This window comes from Heterodontus francisci, chromosome 2 (genome assembly GCF_036365525.1).
Source record: "Heterodontus francisci isolate sHetFra1 chromosome 2, sHetFra1.hap1, whole genome shotgun sequence".
NCBI classification, from domain to species: domain Eukaryota; kingdom Metazoa; phylum Chordata; class Chondrichthyes; order Heterodontiformes; family Heterodontidae; genus Heterodontus; species Heterodontus francisci.
In genome coordinates, this window is record NC_090372.1 from 99,068,130 (window position 1) to 99,092,117 (window position 23,988).

At 43.0% G+C, this 23,988-nt stretch overlaps 1 protein-coding gene across 20 annotated transcripts in view; it reads right to left on the reverse strand.

The window, feature by feature from the left end:
* Positions 1–23,988, reverse strand: part of LOC137345926 (histone deacetylase 9-like) — a 1,063,883-nt gene that overhangs the window by 413,572 nt on the left and 626,323 nt on the right. For all 20 annotated transcript variants that reach the window (XR_010968622.1, XR_010968626.1, XM_068009206.1 and 17 more), the window contains one exon: positions 2,020–2,151. Coding sequence is in view for 18 of the 20 variants with exons in the window: in XM_068009206.1 (XP_067865307.1) it covers positions 2,020–2,151 (132 nt within the window). In the remaining 2 variants the exon portion in view is untranslated. The remainder of the gene's footprint in view (positions 1–2,019; positions 2,152–23,988) is intronic.

Sequence of the window (23,988 nt, forward strand, 5' to 3'; positions counted from 1 at the left end):
TACACCCCACATCCATTCTGACCTTCCTGTCCCCAGCCTCAAACACTGTTCCAATGAAGTTCAACAAAAGCTTGAGGGACAGCACCTCATCTTTTGAATGGGCACTTTACAACTTTCCAGAATCAACACTGAGGTCACCAATGGGCAGCACAGTGGCGCAGTGGTTAGCACTGCAGCCTCACAGCTCCAGGGACCCGGGTTCGATTCTGGGTACTGCCTGTGTGGAGTTTGCAAGTTCTCCCTGTGTCTGTGTGGGTTTTCTCCGGGTGCTCCGGTTTCCTCCCACAAGCCAAAAGACTTGCAGGTTGATAGGTAAATTGGCCATTATAAATTGTCACTAGTATAGGTAGGTGGTAGGGAAATATAGGGACAGGTGGGGATGTTTGGTAGGAATATGGGATTAGTGTAGGATTGGTATAAATGGGTGGTTGATGGTCGGCACAGACTCGGTGGGCCGAAGGGCCTGTTTCAGTGCTGTATCTCTAATCTAATCTAATTTCAGATAATAATCACTGCTCCCATTTTTCAGAAAGCAGGTGCTGGTAATGGTTCTACTGTTGCCATGTATAGCTTCTTCAGACCCATCTTTTGTTTCTTTACTTGTCCCATTACCACCCACCATCCACCAGCCAAGAGGGCAGTGGATGCTCAGTCAAAATGTACATTCAAGACTGAGATCACTAGATTTTTGGGCACTGAGGGAATCAAGAAATATAGGGATAGGGCGGATAAGAGGAGTTGATATAAAAGTTCAGCTACGATCTTACTGAAGAGGCTCGATGAGCCACTGAGCCTACTGCTGCTGCTATTTCTTATATTCTTACGGTGCAACTAAACCTCAGCAAAACCTTTTTAGTTTCCTGTAACCGGTGTCATTCTCTGACTGAGAGGTGTCCTACTCCACGTGGTATAATGGAGGTTGATTGACTGGTTATCCCTCCTATCATACATAGGAGGTCTCTGCATTACACCTTCCTTTGACAGCTTAGTCAAGATCTGGAATATGCTCTGCAAGAAATTTTAATCCATACTAGTTATGACTTATGGTATGAGGAAAGGTGCAGGAATTTGAACTTGAAATGTCTGGAAGAAAATTAAGTTTGAAATATCCTAATTGAAATTTTAAACATCTTGAAAGAGATGAACAAAATTGATACATGCAAACCTGTTCACAGTAGGCAAGAGCTCAAATCGTAGGAAAAGTTAGTTAATATTAGTTGTCGGAAATAAAAAGGGAAGTGAGGCAGAAGTATTTTACATCAAGGATAATGGACTTGTGAATTAAGTTACCAAAGATGGCCATTTCAGATGATAATATAAATAGATGTAAAATAATTAGATATACTTCTGGAGAGAGGATGGTTTGAGAGATATGGTGGAATATGAGATTTGCACGGATAAGATCAATCAAAAAGTGAAAGCCATTTTTTTAAAAAGAGCCTTTTTCTGTTGCTAACACATATGTTCTTATTTAGCATCTGAACTTACATTGTTCCATTACCTGTGTCCAATTCATTCCTATAGCTAGCAAAACCATTGACTCTATGACAGGAACAGGGCAGGACAGTGGCGCAGTGGTTAGCACCGCAGCCTTACAGCTCCAGCAACCCGGGTTCAGTTCTGGGTACAGCCTGTGCAGAGTTTGCAAGTTCTCCCTGTGACCGTGTGGGTTTCCGCCTGGTGCGCCGGTTTCTTCCCACAGCCAAAGACTTGCAGGTTGATAGGTAAATTGGCCATTGTAAATTGCCCCTAGTGTAGGTAGGTGGTAGGAGAATGGTGGGGATGTGGTAGGGAATATGGGGTTAATGTAGGATTAGTATAAATGGGTGGTTGTTGGTTGGCACAGACTCAGTGGGCTGAAGGGACTGTTTCAGTGCTGTATCTCTGAATAAATTGGTTGTTCGAATTATTTCAATCTTTGTGCTAATCTGAGATACAGCCAAGATCTTGGATGCATTAAAGATACCAGTGCAGAGCAATGTCAGTTTTTATGAACAGTTTTATGTTCTTCCCAACTACCTGTTCTCTCAAGCGTTCTCTTCTTGAAGGTGCTGATAATGGTGCCATCTTTTCTGCGTAATAATGGACTACTCCTCCTCTCTGTCACTTTCTGTTTTAACCTGGAACGCACCTTCAGATTTGGCTCTGAGGCTGTGAAAACATGAGAACATGAGGTTTGGGCAAACAGTATCAAAATTACATTCAAATCACATAACAAGGAAAGTGATAAGAGACCAGGAAAAGTACATTTCGCTCCAGGCAGATGGGTTTTGCCTGCACACTGCTTCTTTCATTGTTTCAATTGGGGGAAAAGAAAGCAATGACTCGTTTCCAAAGCTAATCATCTAACCAATAACTGTCCATCCAAAAAAACACATATACCTAAAAATTTACAAGCCATTAAATCTCAAGACAAACTGAATACTTTAGAAAGTAAAAAGTATATGAGTGGGATCTAGTCTTAGATCAGCAGGAGAATATTCCTATATCGAATCCTACTAGTCATATTCAGGCTTTGCCAACAATATAGCACCTCAGTCACATGGACTACTTCAGTATTTGCTGCTGCTATTCTATTCTTTGTTCTGTTTTAGTGTCTTCAGGAGTTTCTCCTTTTTGGGGTAGAGTTCCGGCAGGGTGGGAGTTCTGCATTCCCTCCATATCCACCCTACTCTTGACTCAGATTCCTGGGTAGTGGCTTATTAATCAAGAAGGAGCCTGTCGGTGCAACGGCAGAGAACCCTGGAAGTGCCGTAGCAGCAAGGGATGGCACTTCAGCACTGGAGGAGGTAGTGAGGGACCCGAAAAAGGGCAGAAACCTCCCAAAGATTGGAAGGAAGGCTCCCACTAAAGTGTTCAGCTGAGACTAAGGCTCTCCACTGGGACAGAACAGAGAGAGAAGAGACAGATATAAAGCCCGTGCTCCCCATGGGGCTTCTGTAGGGGAGTTACTGCTGCTTCAAGGGCTCCAGCACCATCTTTTCCATAGTGGCCTTGAAAAGCTGCAGTAACAAGAGCGGAAAGAAGGCAAACCCAACAGGACTTGCCTCCTTAGCCACCATTTACATGCATTGGGTGAGGAAGGAGTGGGCAGCAGCAGTCCCAGTTGGAGCAAGGGCAGTGAATTATTGGTCGGAGTGATGCGGTAGCACTATGCCTCAGTACCCTTCTTTCCTACTGTTTCCATCATGATCTTGCCTGATTTCAGGTGGGAATGCAAAGGAATAATCCCCTGTCGTCTTTGTGTATATAGTGTACATGTTTTCTGAATTAGCATGTGTCATATTGCTTTATTTACAACTCAGCAATTTTTATACATAGAAGTTAACTGATCTAAAATAGTAGAAATCCAATTGTCATGCTGTTTTTGAAAAGTAGTTCTCAATTTGCTGAACTCAAGCTGTTAATAAGCAGATACATTTAAATTACAGTGCTATATTTCAAATTGTAACAGTAAAGAGGTTTTGTAAAAGTTTAGCAGGTTTATCCAGTGAATAGCTAGGCCATACAGGCCTGGAAGCTCTTAGATTCGATCTCTGGTCTGTTCTGAGCTTGCTGGTTTCAGTTAGGCAGGGATGTGGGTGCTCACGGAGAGGAAAACTGCTTGGCGCTTCCAGCTTCTGATCACTATACAGCTGCCCCTCCTACAGAAGCATGTTTGCGAACATCAGGTGAGGACAAGACCAGGCACTGCTCTGGTTCCCCTCCAGTAAACTAGCCTACTGACACTCACTGTACAGGTTTACATGAGTAATGACCATTTGGACAAGTTATTGGAAAGAGGCAGCAAGGAGTCAATAGCTTCAGGAGAAAAGGGAAGGGGTAAAAAAGTGCAAGTGAAATTCTAATCCATCATCTCATGAAGAAAGATTATGAGTATAAAATGAAGATATAGGAACAATTTATTTAGCAATCTGGATTAAATCTTAGAAAGGAAATAAGAATAAACTATACACCATATACACCTCTTGTTATTTTGAATAATGTTGTTCGAGTATTGTCAAATGAAACGTATTTTCTTTACTAAAATATACTACTGATTCAATATTGTTTCCTTATGAAATTATTAATCTGCTATTTGATGGGTTCACCCTACATTTGGTACGACACACTGTTAATAAACTTCAGGTGGCAATAAACTTGGTCCAACATACTGACTCAATTTACATCAACGCACTACCTTCTTTTATTTACCATTTTGTTTACCAACTATCCGGTTAGATTTTCTATGCTCCACCAAGGCAATGCTTAATGCCCAGATGTTAAAGGCAAAATTTTTTCCCAGCCCATTTATATGGAATCATGGCATACTGAAATATATTCTCAATTTGCTGTCCATGTGTAAAATAAACGCTGTTCCGGGTTGACAGCCTGTTATAGAGCCCACCCAATGTTCAATTCCATTGATTTCAATTGGTTCTACGACAGCCAGTTAACCAACCAAACGGTGAAAAGCAAATGACCCCATGTGTTCTATTTACATTCCAACAACAAAAATGTATATTCATTGTATTTTTCCACAACATTACAGAGAGAGAGGAATAGAGCCTGCATTACTTGATGTTAGCCGTGGCTCAGTGGTAGCACATTTGTCTCTGAGGCAGGAGGTTGTGGATTTAAATTCCAGTCCAGACACCTGAGCATGTAATCTAGACTGACACTCCAGTGTTGTACTGAGGGAGAACTGCATTGTTGGAGGTGTCGTCTTTCAGATGAGAAATTAAACCAAGACCCTGTCTGCCCTCTCAGGTGGACATAAAAGATCCCACAGCATTATTTTAAAGAAGAGCAGTGCAGTTCTCCCTGACCAATATTTATACCTCAACTAAAATAATTATCAAGTCATCATCCCATTGCAGTTTCTAGGAGCTTGCTGTTCACAAATTGGTTGCTGTGTTTTCTACATTACAACATTGACTACACTTCAGAAGTACTTTATTAGCTGTAAAACACTTTGGGATGTCCTGAGGTTGTGAAAGGCAAATCTTTCTTTCTTACTGCAGCACTCTACCAAATGTATTACTATATTTTAAAGTTTGGATACTTGTTCTGATTAATATACCTGAAAGAATTTGCATATGCTGAAGCAAAAATCCATCAATAATTTTACCAACAGAACTAATATTTATTCTGCATTGCAAATCAGGATTTTGCAACTCTAAATAAAAAGATAAAGGCAACGTGTCCTTCACTCCCTGTCCATTGTTGCTCATACAGACACGCTGTTCAAAATAAGAATTCTAGGTTGCCCCAAAGCCATAAATGGTAAATACAGCACATGGGGTGCTGTTAAGTCAAAGGCCTCAATATGAACTTGGAAGTGAAGAGGGAATGGGGGCTATTTTGAGGTTGAAGAGCAGATTTCCCTTGTGTCCTGATGATTTTAATGGCAGGATCCGATTACCATTTTTTGTCTCGGTTTCCCGGCCACAGCCAGCCTTCGGCACCAGGCCGCAGTCAGTAGCAAAGAGAAGGGAGGGAGGGATTGGAGGCCTTGCGGGGGAGAGGGATATTAGAAGAGTCGGTGTTGGAGCGGGGAGATCAGAGGCCTCAGGCGGAAGATCGGAAAAGTTGATGGCAGGGGGAAATCGGTAGTCTCTGTGGTGGGGGAGATCAGAAGCCTCGGTGAGAAGATCGGAAGGGTTGGTGGAGGGGGAGATCAGAAGAGTTGGGGGAGATCAGAAGGATTGGGGTGGGGTGTCTGATTGTGGGAGGGTGGGTGAAGCAGGTAAACTGAATCCAGCAGGGAAATAAAAGACACTTCCCTCCTGGATCCAGCAATCCTTGCCTCCCTTTAACAAATGGATTTATCGAGGCAAAGAAATGCTGGCCAGACAGGGTTAACTTTAAATGGTAGTAATTCTGAGACATGCAACCTCATTTTAATTATTTAAATGAACAACTCATCTTCTGGGAGTGGGTTGGTTACCTGCCCCCACCCACAACCCCCCACCCCCATCCCACTTCCATTAAAACCAGAAGTGGGCAGTTTGGAGGCAGGTTGGGATTGGCTTTCAGATGCTTTATATTTTTACATGTCTGTTTGACCCAAATCCACTAGATTTTGGGGGTTAAAATTCTTCCTAAACAAACTAAAAGAACTTAAAATGGCATCAAGTTTCCTGCATTACAGAGCTAAAAAATGTTGCTCAAGGTTCTCATTCCTGATTGCTGGCCGACTCATGCTGAGATATAGTTCCACACGTGCTAGTTGCCCTCCAGCTTGAATATCATTACTCATAAGTGGATCTAAACAGTGATTGTTGTCAGGCAACTCTGTCGTGGAGCATCACAGCCTTGGGTGATTCTGTTCTGTTCCTCTTAGACACATACACACACGATACATCACACACACACAGATCACACACAGACACGCCACATATACTTTCTAGCAGGGGTTGCTGGATAACAATCTGTAGTGGAGACCCTTGCTGACGTTTGCCTCCCTGGCAATGGGCACAAAGAACAATTAGCACCAACATAATTACCCCAGATGAGATCACCTCAATGCAGATCAGAGTTTGAATCTGGCACCTTCCAGGTCTATATGGCACTGTGCCATACCACTTGATAAATGTACTCACTGAGCTATTAAGGGAACCCTACAGGGAGTCATTTTTCTAATATTTAAAAGCATTTTCCACCTAAATACTAAACCACATGAAGTAGAACAAACCATTTCCCCATATGCTGTTCATTATGACCATTAACTCTAAACCATTCAGTAGTACTAAATCTATGGGATTCTGTGATCCAACAAGAATAAATCTCAAAGGTATCTCAGGAACAGTCACTGGATTTGCACCAATCCTTGCCTCATTCTTTTTTCAAGGTACTGTTGAGAAAGGCAGTCAACTGCCAACCAAGCAATATTTAGGGGGTAAGTCAATGCAAAGCAACAAAGAGACACAGACACCAACAAAAAAAGAAAGAAAAGAGACAGAATAAACTGCATTTTGAACTGAAAAAGTAAGCTTGGAATAGAAAAAAAAAATGGAAGGAAGGAAGCAAGGAAAGGCAGCAAAAAAAGAAAGAAAGGAAGAACCGATATCACAAACTGAGAGAAAATCGAAGTAAATTTTGGGGAATAAAATAAAAAGGAGAAACTGCAAATCTGAAGATCTGAAATAAATAGAGAAATGGTCTGAAGTTCCTTTAGGCTTGTGTTTTGGCCTAAAATGGGCACTGTGCAAGGAGTGTGAGTCCCTACTGGGAGGCCCGAACAGGCCTGCACTTGGGGCTCTTGCCTCGGGCCTCTGGCCTCATGAACATTATTTGGTGAGTTCCCAGGGCCTGTAGCGCCTCCACAGGTAGCTCACCCATTGTAAAAGGATGAATGTCAGACCAATTGCCTCGCTGGCAGCTGCCCAGAAGTAAGTCCCAGGAGGGGGTGTGGGATATCTAGACAGTAGCACAGGAAAGGGGAATTCTCAGTCCATCAGCAGCATTTGTAAGTGTTGCGGAGCCAGGAGAAGCACACTCTGCTCATCCTGGCTCCACATCAAACTTATTAAAATATACCATTTTGGTGGCAGCTGCTTGCTGTGTCAAATCAAACAGTAAATATAACAATGGGACTATCACCACAATCACTTGGAATCTGGATAGATAGTAGGGCTTCATATTCCTCCCACCTATCCCTTAGGCAGAAACACACAACCCCACTATTCATCCAAATTCAGGGTAACAGGGAGTGCTACTTCAATTCTTGCTAATATAAATTCTTGTCTCTTTCCAATTATGCCAGTAAATGAATACTGCTCCTTTATGAACATACGAATTAGGAGCAGAAGTAGGCCATTTGGCCCCTCTAGCCTGCTCCACCATTCAATAAGATCATGGAGAATCAGTTTGTGTCTCGAATTCCACACTCCCATCTACCCCTGATAACTTTTGATTGCCTTTCCTAACAAGAATCTATCTACCTCTGACTTTAAAATATTCAATGACCCCACCTCCATCACCTTCTGAGGCAGAGAGTTCCAAAGTCACACAACCCTCTGAGAGAAAAATTTCTCCTCATCTCTGTCCTAAAAGGGTGACCCCTAATTTTAAAACAGTGTCCCCTAGTTCTGGACTCACCCACAAGAGGTAACATCCTTTCCACATTCACCCTGTCAAGCCAGTTCAGGATCTTATAAACTTCAATCAAGTCTCCCCTCACTCTTCCAAACTCCAGTGAAAACAAGCCCAGTCTGTCCAACCTTTCCTCATACAACAACCTGCTCATTCCAGGTATCAGTCTAGCAAACCTCCTCTGAACCACCTCCAACACATTCACATCCTTCCTCAAATAAGGAGAGCAAAACTGCACACAGTATTCGAGATGTGGTCTCACCAATGCCCTATATAACTGAAGCATAACATCCTTACTTTTATTTTCAATTCCTCTCGTAATAAAGGATCGCATTCCATTAGCCTTCTTTATTACTTGCTGTACCTACACACTAACTTTTTGCGACTCATGCACTAGAACACCTGGATCCCTCTGCACTTCAGAGTTCTACAGTCGTTCTCTGTTTAAGTAATACTCTGCTTCTTTATTCTTCCTGGCAAAGTAAACAACTTCAAATTTTCCCATTTTATACTCCATCTGCCAGATTTTTGCCCACTCAACCTATCTATATCGATCTGCAACCTCCTTAGGTCTTCTTCACAACATATTTTCCTACATATCTTTGTGTCACTTGCAAATTTAGCTACCATGCCATCATTCCCCTCATCTAAGTCATTGATATAAATTGTAAAAAGTTAAGGCCCCAGCACAGGATTCCATTCATCACATTCTGCCAATCAAAAAAGGACCCATTTATGCACACTCTCTGCTTTCTGCCAGCCAGCCAATCTTCTATCCATGCTAATATGTTACCCACTGCACTATAAGCTTCTACTTTGCGCAATAACCTTTTATGTGGCACCTTGTCAAATGCCTTCTGGAAATCTAAGTACAGTACATCAACGGGCTCCCCTTTATCCACGGCACATATTACTCCTTCAAGAACTCCAATAAATTGATTCAACATGATCTCCCTTTCACAAAGCCATGCTGACTATTCCCGATTACCTTGAGTTTTTCTAAGTGCCCAGCTATAGCCTCCTTAATGATCAATTCCAGCACCTTCCCCACGACAGCTAACTGGCCTATAGTTACCTGTTTTCTGCCTCCCCCACTTCTTGAATAGAGGGGTTATATTTGCTATTTTCTAATCTGATGGAACCTTTCCAGAATCTAGCGAATTTTGAAAAATTAACACCAACGCATCTATTACCTCATTATACACCTCTTTTAAGACCCTAGGATGAAGCCCATCAGGACCTGGGGACTTGTCAGCCCAGAGCTTCATCAGTCTGGTCAGTACTGCTTCCCTGCTGATTGTAATTTCAACAAGTTCCTCTCTTCCTTCCACCTCCTGATTTACAGCTACTCTGGAATGTTTTTTGTATCCTCCATAGTGAAGACAGAAGAAAATATTTGTTTATTTAATTTGTCATTTCCTTATTATCTACTATTAACTTCCCATTCTCACTCTCCAGAGGACCAACGCTTACTTTACTTACTCTTTTCCTTTTTAAATACCTGTAGAAGCTCTTGCTGTCCGTTTTTACATTTCTAGCTACTCTAATTTCTTTCTCCTGATTAACCTTTTAGTCATTCTCTGCTGTTCTTTCTACTCAGACCAATCATCTGACCTGCCACTCACCTTTGCGCAATGATATGCCTTTTTCTTAAGTTTGATGCTTTCTTTAACTGTTTTTGTTAACCACAGATGGTGGATCCTCCCATTAGAATTTTTCTTTATAGTAGGAATATATTCATACCGAGTATTCAGAAATATCCCCTTGCATGTCTGCCACTGCTTCTCTATTGATCTATCACCTAGCCTAGTAATCCAGTTCACTTCAGCTAGCTCAGCTTTCATGCCCACATAGTTGCCCTTATTTAAAATTAAAATACTAGTCTTATACTCACTCTTCTCTCTTTCAAACTGGATGTAAAATTCAATCATATTGTGGTCACTGTTACCTAGAGATGCCTTTACTCTGAGGTCATTAATTAATCCTGTCACATTACTCAATACCTGCTCTCTTGTTGGTTCTGGAATGAGCTGCCCTATGAAACTATCTTGAAAGCATTCGATGAACTCCTCATCCAGGCTATTATTGCCATTCTGATTTTCTACGTGTGCAATTTGGCAACTATCTAGTTAAGAATACTCAAACAAGAGAATTCTGGTCATGGAATTCATGGAGAAAAGGCCACATGTGTTATTGTGATCATCCTATGGGTGCTAGCAATAGTTGCTGCCGAAATCATACTTCTTTGGATAACTTAGCCCCAGCATTTACAGGAGGTGTGGAGGGGTTGGGGTAACTTTTAGCAGTTGGGACATATGGGAAATGCAGAGCTCCTGCCAAATTCAATGGCAGCACCTTGTTTGAATTTGTTTTCTACATTTCCTGGCCCACAAGCAGTGCTTGAAAAGCACTTACCTGCTAGACCTGACATTTCTTGTCTCCCTTCTGCTGTTGGGTTTCCTGGGCGCTGGGTTAATCCAGTCAGCAGCTGTTAAATCCACATGGCTGCTTAAAAGAGAGGCACACAGCCTCAGTTAAATATTATAATTACTGACATGGCTCTTGAGAATAGATTACTCACCTGACCCCCAATCTGCTCTGGTTAAACTGGAAGTAGATGTTTTTGTGGTGGGCCAAGCTCAGTTTTCTCTCCTTTTAAGAATTTAACTAACCCATCAGACACTGTCCCATCTGTCTTAAGGAGGTTAAAATTCCCCCTTGTGATGATATTGCATAGCGACAAAATGCATTGCATAGTCTTTCACAGTGGAAATGAGTCAGAATAACAGATATACTGGGTGCTGCTCCCTCCAACATTTTCAGTATAGCATTTAGTTTGAGGTCCAGCTGAACAAAGGGCATGAAATAGATTTGGGTAGAATTGCAGCTTTTCTAAGGATTAATGCAGTGCCCGAGGCACCATCAGCATTTAGCTAACGATTTCTTGATATCCCCTGTCAGCATTCTGTGATATCTTCCACCATGACCATTGTAAGAAACATTCCAACTCCAAGTGAAGTCTGTGTCATTGTTTATTTTTATTTTAAAAATCTTCACTGGTGGGCCAGCTGAAAACTTAGCTTTGTGGCATTGTAGTGTTTAAGATAATATTATGCAATTGTGCACATATCTAGCATTGGGAATCCAGTCTTCCATGTAATGCTCTCATTCCCATGGCTGACAGACAGAAATCAACAAATTAGAACATGTGCTGCTAAAGGAATGAACACAGAGGCAGTGATCTTGAAAATGGAATGGTTTAGCTTCAATTTTATTTAAACCAAATTCTACATACTGTCATAAACGTGCTATGCTGAATGATGATTTTTAATTCATCAGTTGTAAACCTAAATTAAACTTTTAAAAAAGGGAAGCTGGAAACCTAAGTTCAAAATTTGAAAAGAAAGCAGCTAAGATGGCCACTGCAATTTGCATTGAAACGCCTTACATTCCAAGGTATTGAGGGGGAGACGCATGTCTGAATAGCCCTCATCCAGAACAATGGCTTGAGCAGTTGAATGAGCTATCTGGTATTGCCTTCATTAGCAAGACATTCAAAGCCATCTTGGAACATTAACACTAGTGGACATGAACCTCAAGGGGTACATTAATGTGATCCACCAATACACTTAGAAAATAGAGAGCTCCACAATGGCCTGCTGTCCAAAGGCACCTATGATCATAACAGTGGAGATGTAGTACTGAGACATAGGGCTGAATTTTAGCACTGGCTTCGGGACCCCGACGTGAGGGCGAAAGGCGTGTCCCAAGCCCGCGTTTATCGACAGCGGGACCATCTCGGCGATTTTACGACAGGAGGATTCCTAATTAGCCGGCCTTCCCTTCCCTGCCATCCAATTAAAGACAGCGGGCAGGCTCCTGATGCTGCCGACCCAATCAAAGAGCTGGCAGCTCTGAAGCCTCAGCAATGGCACCAGGAATGCAGGGCACTGCTGAGGCAGGTTGGAGATCTTCAGGATGCCACAAGATGAAGGCGCACTTGGCCTTACTTGGCCACAGTAAAAATTTAAATTCAGGAAGGCCGAGGGTAATAGGCCATACCACTTGGTGGGTCATAGAGTCATAGAGTCATACAGCACAGAAACAGACCCTTCAGCCCATCATGTCTGTGCCGGCCATACTATTCTAATCCCATTTTCCATCACTTGGCCCGTAGCCTTGTATGCTATGGCATTTCAAGTGCTCATCTAAATACTTCTTAAAAGTTGTGAGGGTCCCTGCCTCTACCACCTCTTCAGGCAGTGCGTTCCACATTCCAACCATCCCCTCTGATTAAAAAAATGTTTCATCAAATCCCCTCTAAACCTCCTGCCCCTCACCTTAAATCTATGCCCCCTGGTTATTGACCCCTCCGCCAAGGGAAAAAGTTTCTTCTTATCTAACCTATCAATGCCCCTCACAATTTTGTATACCTCAATCATGTCCCCCCTCAGCCTTCTCTGCTCTAAGGAAACAACCCTAGTCTTTTTAGTCTCTCTTCATAACTGAAATGCTCCAGCCCAGGCAACATCCTGGTGAACCTCATCTGCACCCTCTCCAGTGCAATCACATCCTTCCTCTAGTGTGGTGCCCAGAACTGTGCACAGTACTCCAGCTGTGGCCTAACTAGCATTTTATACAGCTTCATCATAACCTCCCTGCTCTGATATTCAATGCCTTGGCAAATAAAGGCAAGTATCCCATATGCCTTCCTAACCACCTTATCTACCTGTGCTGCTGCCTTCAGTTATCCATGGACAAGTACACCAAGGTCCCTCTGATCCTTTGTACTTCCTAGAGTCCTACCATCCATTGTATAGTCTCTTGCCTTGTTAGTCCTCCCAAAGTGCATTACCTCACACTTCTCAGGATTAAATTCCATTTGTCACTGCTCCACCCATCTTACCAGCCCATCTATATCGTCCTGTAATCTAAGGCTTTCCTCCTGACTATTTACCACACCACCAATTTTCGTGTCATCTGTGAACTCCTATATTCACATCGAAATCATTAAAGTACATGACAAACAGCAAGGGTCCCAGCACCGATCCCTGTGGTACACCACTGGTAACAGGCTTCCACTTGCAAAAACAACCCTCGACCATCACCCTCTGCCTCCTGCCACCAAGTCAATTTTGGATCCAATTTGCCAAATTGCCCTGGACCCCATGGGCTCTGACCTTCTTAACCAATCTCCCATGCGGGACTTCATCAAAAGCCTTACTGAAGTCCATGTAAACTACATCAACTGCTTTACCCTCATGTACACATCAAGTCATCTCCTCGAAAAACTCAATCAAGTTTGTTTGACAATGATCTCCCCCTGACAAAGCCATGCTGACCATCCCTGATTAATCCCTGCTTCTCCAAGATTAATCCTGTCCCACAGAATTTTTTCCAATAGTTTCCCTACCACTGATGTTAGACTCACTGGCCTGTAATTACCTGGTTTATCTCTGCTACCCTTCTTGAATAATGGTACTACATTCGCTGTCCTCCAATCCTCTGGTACCTCTCCTGTTGCCAGAGAGGATTTGAAAATTTGTGTCAGAGCCCCTGTTATCTCCTCCCTTGCCTCAGACAACAGCCTGGGAGACATCTCATCTGGGCCTGGGGATTTATCCACTTTTAAGCCCACTAAAATAGCTAATACTTCCTCCCTTTCAATGCTAATATGTTCAAGTATATCACAATCCCCCTCCCTGATCTCTACACCTACATCCTCCTTCTCCATTGTGAACACAGATGAAAAGTAATCAATTACTTCACCTATGTCCTCTGGCTCCACACACAGATTGCCACTTTGGTCCCTAATGGGCCCTACTCTTTCCCTGGTTATCCACTTGCCCCTCAGGAAGTGGGGTTGGGGGTGGGGGTGCCAGGGTTTCCCTTTCCTACCAGCAGCCCCTTTTGTCGGCCATGGAGCCTCTGGCTCCGATTGCCCCCTGGACTGCTGTAAAGAGACCAACTCCATGAAGATGGCAGCATCCCCATGCAGCTGGGGAGTGCCTTGCCGCCAGCAAAATGCCGGTGGCCCCATAAAATGGCCCCTAATTGGAGCCTTAATATGTAAAAACGACTGCATGCCTTCATGGAGCAGGAAGCCGATCTGCCTCACAGCCCACCACTGCAAACTTCCCCAGTGGCAGGAATGCATCAGGGAGCCATCCCACGTGGCTCCCCACTATTTGGTCACCACCCCCCCCTCCCCCCCACCCACCTCCATTCCGATCACCCGGGGGCTGATAAAGTTCAGTCCATATCGTTCAAAAGGTTCCAGATTGAATTACCAGTCAGTGTTGAGTTGGATGATTTTAGTGGAGGAAGCAGTGCTATAACTAAAGCCTGTACACCTGCCCTCAAAGACCGAGAGAAGAAAAGCCCGAGTCCTCGTTCCCAATTGCAATCCATTGATCCTACTGGTAAGTAAGCATTTTGAGTGAGGACAAGATCAGTCTTGATGTTGTCCATGATTGAGCAGACTGCTGACACTAACTGCTTCGTCTCAGACATGAAGAATTCCTACTGAGTGAGGTACTTAATGGTTGGTGATACTTGTTGACCCGTACCTCAGAAAGAACCTTCAGAACAGCGGAAAAGAAAAAAGGAAGAAATTGAGCAGCCTGTGTTCAGGGATATGGGGAAAGCATGTAGGAGTGGGATTAATTTCAAAGAGCTGGCACAGACCCAGTGGGCCGAATGGCCACCTTCTGTGCTGTAAGATTTCAAGAAATTTAAAAAACAAATGGAAATGGAATTCATCCTCTGGGTGTTTTAAGGACTGTCATTAATCAAAAAAAAACTTATACTTGAGCCCCATCAACAATCAAGACAGAAAAAAAGAGGAAACAAACTGGCTTTCTGTTCAGGGTCATTTTATTTATTAGCTCCCTGTCCGGCTGAGCAGTAAAGAGATTTCCATTAGAGCAGTTGCCTAATGTAATGCAAATCCTCTGGGCTTGTTGTGAGCTCTTCAGGGCAGGCTGAAAGAAGCTGGAATTATACACAATCCTATTTCACACACAGCTGCATAAATTAGTTTCTATTTTTGGCCACAACTTCATCCCTTGTTGCAATTCAGATCAATCACATAAACAGAGCGCTTCCTGTCAAGCACTCTGCAACTCTGCTCACACAAGAGAGAAGATTTAACAGCTTTTCAACTACAGCAGTAATAATAAGGATTCATCACTGCATTTCGCCACTGCAATTGTTCTGTGGGAAAAAACGTATGGGCTACTCTACTTGAAAGCAAGAATAATATTCTACAAGCATTTTCCTGGAAGAGAAGGAAAAATAGACTGAGATCAATTAATTTCCTACTTGCAAGATTCTTTGATAATTGCAGTGAGAGGAATGAAGCATAACACACATAACACATTAAGACTACACTCAGGCTGAAATAGAATCATAGAAAGTTTAAGGCACAGAAAGAGGTCACTTGGCCCATCATGTCTGTGCCAGTTGAAAAACGATCCATCCATTCGAATCTCACAAATGGAGTGAAGCAACTGAGAACAGTCAAAGCAACCTTGGGGACCTGAAGCACACATTCACCAGAATGATACTGGGGCAAAAAGAGTTATATTATGAGGACAAGTTGAATAGACTAGGCTTGATCTCCCTTGAATATAGATGATTAAGGGATGGTCTAATTACAGTGTTAAGAGGATCAAAGGGAGTTGATAGAATAAAGAGAAACTATTTCCTGTGGTGGGGGGGGTGGGGAGGTCCAGAACCTTAAAATTAGAGCTAGGCTGTTTAGGTTTGATGTCAGGGGGCACTTCTTCACACAAAGGATAGTGGAAATCTGGAACTGTCTCTCCCAAAAAGTTGTTGAGGCTAGGTTAATTGAAAATTTCAAAACTGAGATTGATAGATGTTTGATAGGCAAGTGTATTAAGGGTTACTGAACCAAGTCAGGTAGATGGAGTTAAGATACAGATCAGCCATGATCTAATTGAATGGCAGAATAGGCTCAAGGAGCTGATTGGCCGACTCCTATTCCTATGTTCCTAGTGTAGTTATTTTGGTTTTGTTTCTAATGATCCAACCCAAGCCCATTAAACCTGAGCAGATCAGAGTTAATGGGCAGGATTTTATCTTGCCCTTAAAGAAGGAAACGGAGGAGGAAGGTCAAACAAAATGGCAAGGGGTGCCATTCCCAACGTTGTCCTGCCCTCCTGCCATTTTGTCCAGGCCAGGGAAGGCCAAGGACTGCCTTCTCTTCCCAGGCCAATAGAGGCCCAATTAATGGCCACTTAAGGGCCATTTCCCACCTCCAATTTTGTGGAGGACGAAGGGACCTGCCGTTGTGTGGATACATTGCTAACTGAGACCTGGTGGCCTGCTGGTGGTGTCAGGAGGTGGAGGTGGGGGGGGGGGGGGGGTCCCTCGTTTGAGGGCAATTCATGTCCCTCGAGAGATCTGACTCTAATGCTCAGGCGACCTTTGGAAGCTGCTCATCCCTCTGATGTATAGAAATTTAGTGCTACTGTTAGCTTCAGTGCGACCGACATTGGATGGCCACCCACGCAGTTGGAAGTGACCTTCACTGCCAGCATCTCACGCAGAGATGTGACAGTCTCCCATGACAAGTGTAGTCTTCTTCGGCACTGGCGCTCTGACAGTTGTCGAAAGCTCAAATGTGGTCTCAAAGAAGACCCTGGCTGCTGGGTGGGCTCGTCTCCTAACAGGTAGTTGCACCTGGGCCACTCTATCACCTTCTCCCCCTTCCCCATTACAAGGCTGCACTGGACCAGCAGGTTGTCGGTTCCCCTGGCTATTTGCCCTCCTGTCCCTCTTTGGTGCGTAGTCCTCCTCATTAGATGAGCCGCCTCCAGAGTGCACAATTCCCATTGATGCAGTGTTCCAGAGATGCAATTAGTTCAGGTATTACCATCCTGCTGTAAGGACAGGCACTCACAACCCCCTCCCCTTCACCCAATAAGTCAATATTGCTGAGGCCCGACCAGAAGTGACTAACACTCAGATGAACCCTGCTGAACCAGCAGAAACTACCCAAAATTCAAAGTCAGGCAAAGAAATATCAATGAACAAAGAATCAAAAAAAAAGTACCTACAACTCCTTCATAGAGACACTGCCTACCATTCCTTTAAAGCTGCTGGGTTCCTGACAAGTCCTTCGACTCGTTTTACTGCCGTAAAATCTGACAGCTGATGTAAAATGGCTGTCAATTGGTTTATTAATGATCTCAATGGCTGTCAATTGACTCTAAGTGGACGGCGAGCGGAGCCTCAATCTCACCCACCATCCGACCGGCGTAAAATGGTGTTTGGGCATCATGATGTCAGGGACCCGTCCCGATGTCATCGCCCGCCATTTTACATCTCGGCCGCCTCGGAGGATTCCTGTTTTTACACAGTAAAATTCCAGCCTGAGTTTCCAAAACAGACAGCTTGTGATTGATTTTACTACTAAAATATGCATTCTCAAGGATTTCGGATCAATATTGTCCTAATTTCTGGGTTGTTGCCAGAACCTTTGATAATATGCTGCTGGACCTCTTATCTGTACGGAAACAAAATTTTATTACAGTTATGCTATCATATCTACCCCCTCCCCCAACACTCTCATTTTTTGAACACTCCTTTTGCCTCTGGAGTTGGTTTCAAATCTAGTGCAGATTGAGGGGATGAAACTATCTCCTCTGTAATTGAAAGGGTTCTATATGAAGTTCCTTCCGGAATTTTTGACTCAGTTCTTAGTGGGTGCCGTTAATCTTGGTAAACGGTGGTACAAAACTACCGATCTTGCTCAGAGAATGGCAAGGATGGGTTTCAGCCTGAGCAACCCACCACACTATTGACCCCAACCAGGTGTGGTAGCTGTTAAGAGTCAGAGTTATATGTCAACTCCCTGTGTTGCCACCCCTCCTCCTTTCTTTCATAAAGCCATAGAACCATAGCGTCATAATGGCACAGAAGGAGGCCATTCAAACCATTGAGGCCATGCCAGTTCTTTGTATAGCAATCCAGTCTGTCCCATTCCCCGGTTCTATCCCTGTAGCCCTGCAAGTTTATTTCCCTCAAGTGCCCATCTAATTACCTATTGAAATCATTCATCGTCTCTGCTTCCACCACAGTCGTAAGCAATGATTTCCAGTTTGTTACCACTCTCTGCGTGAAAAGGTTCTTCCTTACATACCCACTGCATCTCCTGCCCAAAACCTTAAATCTGCATTCTCTAGTCCTTGTATCATCAGTTAATGTGAACAGCTTTTCTTTGTCTACCTTATTTAATCTTAATCTTACATTCCTCTATCAAATTGCCCCACAATCTCCTTTGGTCCAAGGAGAACAACCCCAGCTTCTCCTACCTAACCTTGAGGCTAAAATCCCTCATCCCTAGAACATTCTGGTAAATCTCCCCTGCACCCTCTCAAGGACCCCCACATCCCTTCCTAAAGTGTGGTGACCAAAACTGGACGCAATACTCTGGCCAAACAGAGCTTTATAAAGGTTCAGCATAACTTCCCTGATTTTGGACTCAATATCTCTAATTATGAAGCCCAAGATCCCATATGCTTTGCTAACTCCTCTCTCAATATGTCCTGCCACCTTCAAAGGTCTGTGCACATGAGCCCCCAGGTCCCTCTGTCCCTGCACACTCTTTAGAGCTATACCATTTATTCTATTTTTCCAAAATGCATCACCTGACATTTTTCTGTATTAAATTCAATCTGACACTCATCCACCCATTCTGCTAGCCTATCTATGTCCTATTGCAGTTGATTGGTATCATCCTCACTGTCTGCCACACCTCCAAGTTTCATATCATCACCAAATTTTGTAATTTTACGCTGTATTCCAATATCCAAGTCATATATATATATATATATATATATAAAACAAGCAATGGTGCTATCACTGAACCTTGGGGAACACCAGTGTCTAACATCCTCCAGTCTGGAAAACAACCATTTACCATGACATGCTGTTTTCTTTTCTTCAGCCAATTCTTTTATCCATGCTGACACGGACCTTTCCTATCTTTCCTGAACACCTTTTATCCAGGAATATTTAGTAGCCAGTCCTGCCTTGTTTTCAGCCAGATCTCCATTATCGCCACAGCATCATATTCCCATGAGGCTATTTGCGCCTGAAGCTCACCAACTTTATTTACCGCATTTTGTGCATTTACATACATGGACTATAAACCTAATCTAGATCTTAGTGCATTCACTCTTAGTCTGATCCCACCTAATACCTTACTATTTATTACTCTATTGCTATCTGTCTCTCCCAATTCTTTGTTACCTTGTGTCTTCTTTCTATTGCTACATCTTAGTTGTCATCTATCTGCAAAGTTGTTTTAAACCCTCCCCAACAGCACTAGTGAACCACCCTGCGAGGACTTTGGTCCTAGCTCTGTTGAATTGCAGCCTGTCCAGCCTGAATAGGTCCTACCTTCCCTAGAAGTGGTCCCAATGTCCAAGAAATTGAAAGCTCTCCCTTCTGCACCATCTCTCCAGCCATGCATTGATCTGCTCTATCCTCCAATTTCTGTACTCACTAGTGCATGACACTAGGAGTAATCAGGAGATTAATACCTTTAAGGTCCTGCTTCCTACTCTCCTAGCAGCTCCATAAAATCTGACTGATGAACAGCAAAGAAACAGACTATTCAGCCTAACTAGTCCATGAAGGTGTTTATGTTCTACTCAAGCCTTCTTCCATTCTTCATCATCTAACGCTACCAGCATAAATCTCTATTCCTTTCTCTCTCATATGCTTACCTGGCTTCCCCTTAAATGCATCTATGCTATTCACCTCAATGACTCCCTGTGGTAGCAAGTTCCACATAATCATCACTTACTGGACAAGTAAGTGTTACCTGTGGCTCAGTTGATAGCTCTCTTGCCTTTAAGCCAGTATGCAGGTACAGTAAGTGATGAGGAAGGCAAATTGAATGTTGGTGTTTATAGCAAGGGGAATCGAGTATAAAAGTTGGGAAGTATTGCTACAGCTGTACATGGCCTTAGTTAGCCGGCATCTCGAGTACTATGTACAGTTTTGGTCTCCTTACTTAAGAATGGATATAATTGCATTAGAAACAGTTCAGAGAAGGTTCACTCGACTGGTTCCTGGGATGAAGGGGTTATCTTATGAGGAAAGGTTGAACAGGCCAGGCCTAACCCATTGGAGTTTAGAACAATGAGAGGTGATCTTATTGAAACATATGGGATCCTGAGCAAACTTGATAGGGTGGATGCTGAGAGGATGTTTCCCCTTGTGGGGGAGTCTAGAACTAGGAGACACAGTTTATAAGTTAGGGGTCTCCCATTTAAGACTAAGATGAAGAGGAATTTCTTCTCTCAGAGGGTCATTAGTCTTTGGAATTCTCTTCCTGAGAGCAGTGGAGGCTGGGTCATTGAATATATTCAAGGCTGAGTTAGATAGATTTTTGATCGACAAGGAAATCAAGGGTTATGGACTGTAGACAGGAAAGTGGAGTTGAGGCCACAATCAGATCAGCTATGCTCTTAACAAATGGCGGAGAATGTTCAAGGGGCCGAATGGTGTACTCCTGCTCCTAATTCTTGTGTTCTTGAAAATGAATATCTTTAACTGGATACAGGCAGCGATAATTGTGGAGACAGTTTCTAATCTGTTTTAGAAATGATTTCAAAGCTCTCGGATAAGAAAAGGATCTCAAGGTTTAGGGTGAATGGAACCAACAAATCACTAACCAAATAGGGGCCAATTATATTATTACTGCTGAAGTACTACATGACCATAAAGACAGGGCTAAATTGTGGCAAGTCGAAGAGACTTAGTAGTTGGCAGGAAAAAAGACAGAGGCGCAAGGGGAGAGCCAACTGTGCAACAGCCCCGACAAACAAATTTCTCTGCAGCACCTGTGGAAGAGCCTGTCACTCCAGAATTGGCCTTTATAGCCACTCCAGGCGCTGCTTCACAAACCACTGACCACCTCCAGGCGCGTATCCATTGTCTCTCGAGATAAGGAGGCCCAAAAGAAAAAAAGAAAAGAACTACATGTATCATCTATGTTATATGCCTTGCAGACATGCAAACAAACAAAGAGACTATTGATAAGCTGAATGCATTCGAGATGTGGACATATCAAAGAATGTTCTGCATATCCTACACAAACAGAAGAACGTATGAGGAAATGCAGGAGATGGTTGGAGAAAAGAGGAAATTAGTGCATAACATCAAACAGAGAAAGATACATTACTTCAGTCACATCATTAGAGCAGAAGGGAGACAGAGACAATTATTGGAAGGGAAAGATTGATGGAAAACATAGGAGAGGGAAGCAGGGAAGAAAATGAATGAGATATAATGGACTGGATGCAGTTGACCTATGCAGAATGTGTAAGGACCGTACAGGACAGACAGGGATGGAGATCCATGGCAGTCAACCTTCTGGGAAGAAGACACCAATGAATGAATGAATATTATTACAAAATCAAAATGTCACTTAGACAATACATAATTGTTCATTAAAAAGGTTGAGACAGATGAAAGCTACAATCACATTTACTCTTAATGAAGTAAAAAGAATGCTTTTGCTGGATGTTATGGCTGACCTTAAACAATAGAAAAATATGACAAACTTTTTTCATGTCACAACATTCCTGTACCATATTCATTTTGTATGCTAACTTATTGATGTAAGTTTTGGATAAAAACACAAAAGGCCAGAAGAATGGCTTGTACTTTGCACATCCCACTGCTAACTGTGTGCAAATACCACAATAATGCTTTGAAGATGTGGAGGAGTGAGCTCTGTCTTCATGGACAGTTTCATATACCTCATTTCAGAAAGTTTAGAAGCCAGCCTACATTACAACCTGTAGTTTCCAGCAATCCATGGATATTGATGACATGGATGGCATTGCACTTAAACACTACTAATTGATTTGGGATGTGAGGGGCCCTTTTGACATGTATTTGATATTAGAGGTCAAAACGTTTTGAGGTGATTGTTCTCAATGTGCATCCATCAGAAGTGATTCTGGTCCTGGCCTTTTAACTGAGTTTCTGTATCATTTTGTAATGATAGCAACACACTTGACTTTATTTATTTAGTTAATTCAGTAAGAATGGTCTTTTAGACTGGAATATGGAGAAGTACAGATTAACCAAAGCACAAGTTCGTAAAGGCACACAAAGGGCTGGATTTTATGGGCCCCTGAGGTGGAGTCAGAGGCAGGTGGCCATAGAATCACAACAGGTGGTGGGGGGTGGATGGCCCGTCGCCACCCCGTCACCAAGCGATCTTCCCAGGGTGGGATAGGTCGACGATGGCCTTCCCGCCCACAGGCCAATTGAAGCCCTTAAGGGGCCTCTTTCCCCCGCTGCTGGGATTTAACTGCAGGGTGGGAGTGGAAACCTCTGCCATGCAACGTGGGTGCCTTGTAAAATGAGGCACCCTCCCTGTGGGTTTGGGGGGGGGGGGGTCCCTCCTCCCTGGGCATCTGTGCCCCACAGAGGGCCCCAGCCGGGAAATAATGTGCCTCCCAGGAACCCCCTCCCCCTGAACTTTATGACCACCCCTGTCCCCACTTCGCCAGTGCCTACTGGCCTGGCCTCGGTGACCCCACCTTTCTTGCCTGAGGTCCTGAGGTCCAGAGTTCCAGCGCTGGGCCTGGATCCAAGGCCTCTGCAGTACTGACAGTGACCACTGCTCCTGGTGGCACTGCCGATGCTGCTGAGCTGCCGGACCTCTGATTGGCTGGCAGCTCATGGAGCCGAGATCTCTGTCTTTGAAATGATGGGGATCCTGGATCGTGAAACTTTGATGGAAAAGGACCAGAGGATCACTCGGTGCTGGGAGCCCCACCTCCTACACAAAATCCAGCTCATAGGAATTAAAGTTTTCCAAAGCTAAATTCAAGAACCAAATTAGCTTAAATTCTCAAGTGTGACCACTCAGCAAACATCTCACAGCATCCTCCACTGCTGAGCATCTATCATGAACATCTAAAGATCTCTACTTTGATATTATAAGAGCATAAAAGATCCTGATCCAAGTTCTCAAATGGTAAGCAGCATTGATAGAATATACCCTTCGTTCCTGATGTTTCAGATCAAAATTGATAGTGCTACTTTCCTTTTATATACAAAAATAACATTCATATTCTCAATAATCCTTCAATCCAGCATGGAAATGTTCCACTATCAAAGACAAATACCCTCCAAATACATCCTTGTAAGTCTTCATCTGCTCACCATTGTGTCCAGTAATTGCACATTATTTTTCCTTTTATTACTCATTATCCCGTGTTGTTTCTTATCTGTGAATATATCCAACTGTTCTCATTCTTTGACCAAGTTTTTGGTCACTCCTCTAAACATCTCTTTCTTGGCTCAGTGTCCATTTTTGTCTCTATGAAGCATCTTGGGACAAATTTCTACATTAAAGGCCCCAAATAAATGAAAGTGGTAGTTGTTGTTATTCCTCTGGTCAGAGCCCCCTGTGCTCACTTCTGGTTGGTATAATATCAACTATGATTGGTTTCTCCAGCTATGAATTGTTTGTATATGACTTCATTCTACACTCTCAAATCTGTATATAAAGCTGGCAGCTCACAGTATCATTTATATTTGATACACTATATATCCTAACATTTGGTTTAACACAGCAGCTATGAGTCTTCAATTATATAATTTACCTATAAATTTTAGTAAGGAAATAAAATATGTTGATACCTGACATAGGATGTGTTTGAATGTTAAAAGATGTAAAATGAGCTATTATTAATTATATATTGCTGAAATAATGAGTAAATGAATATGTAAAACTGCTGGGTTTGTAATTTTTGTGTAGTTACAAAATCCTCCATTTTCTCCCCAATCTTGCTGGACCATGGCTCGCATTTAGTTGAGCATGATTGGATCGTCAGGCCATTTGATGTTAAA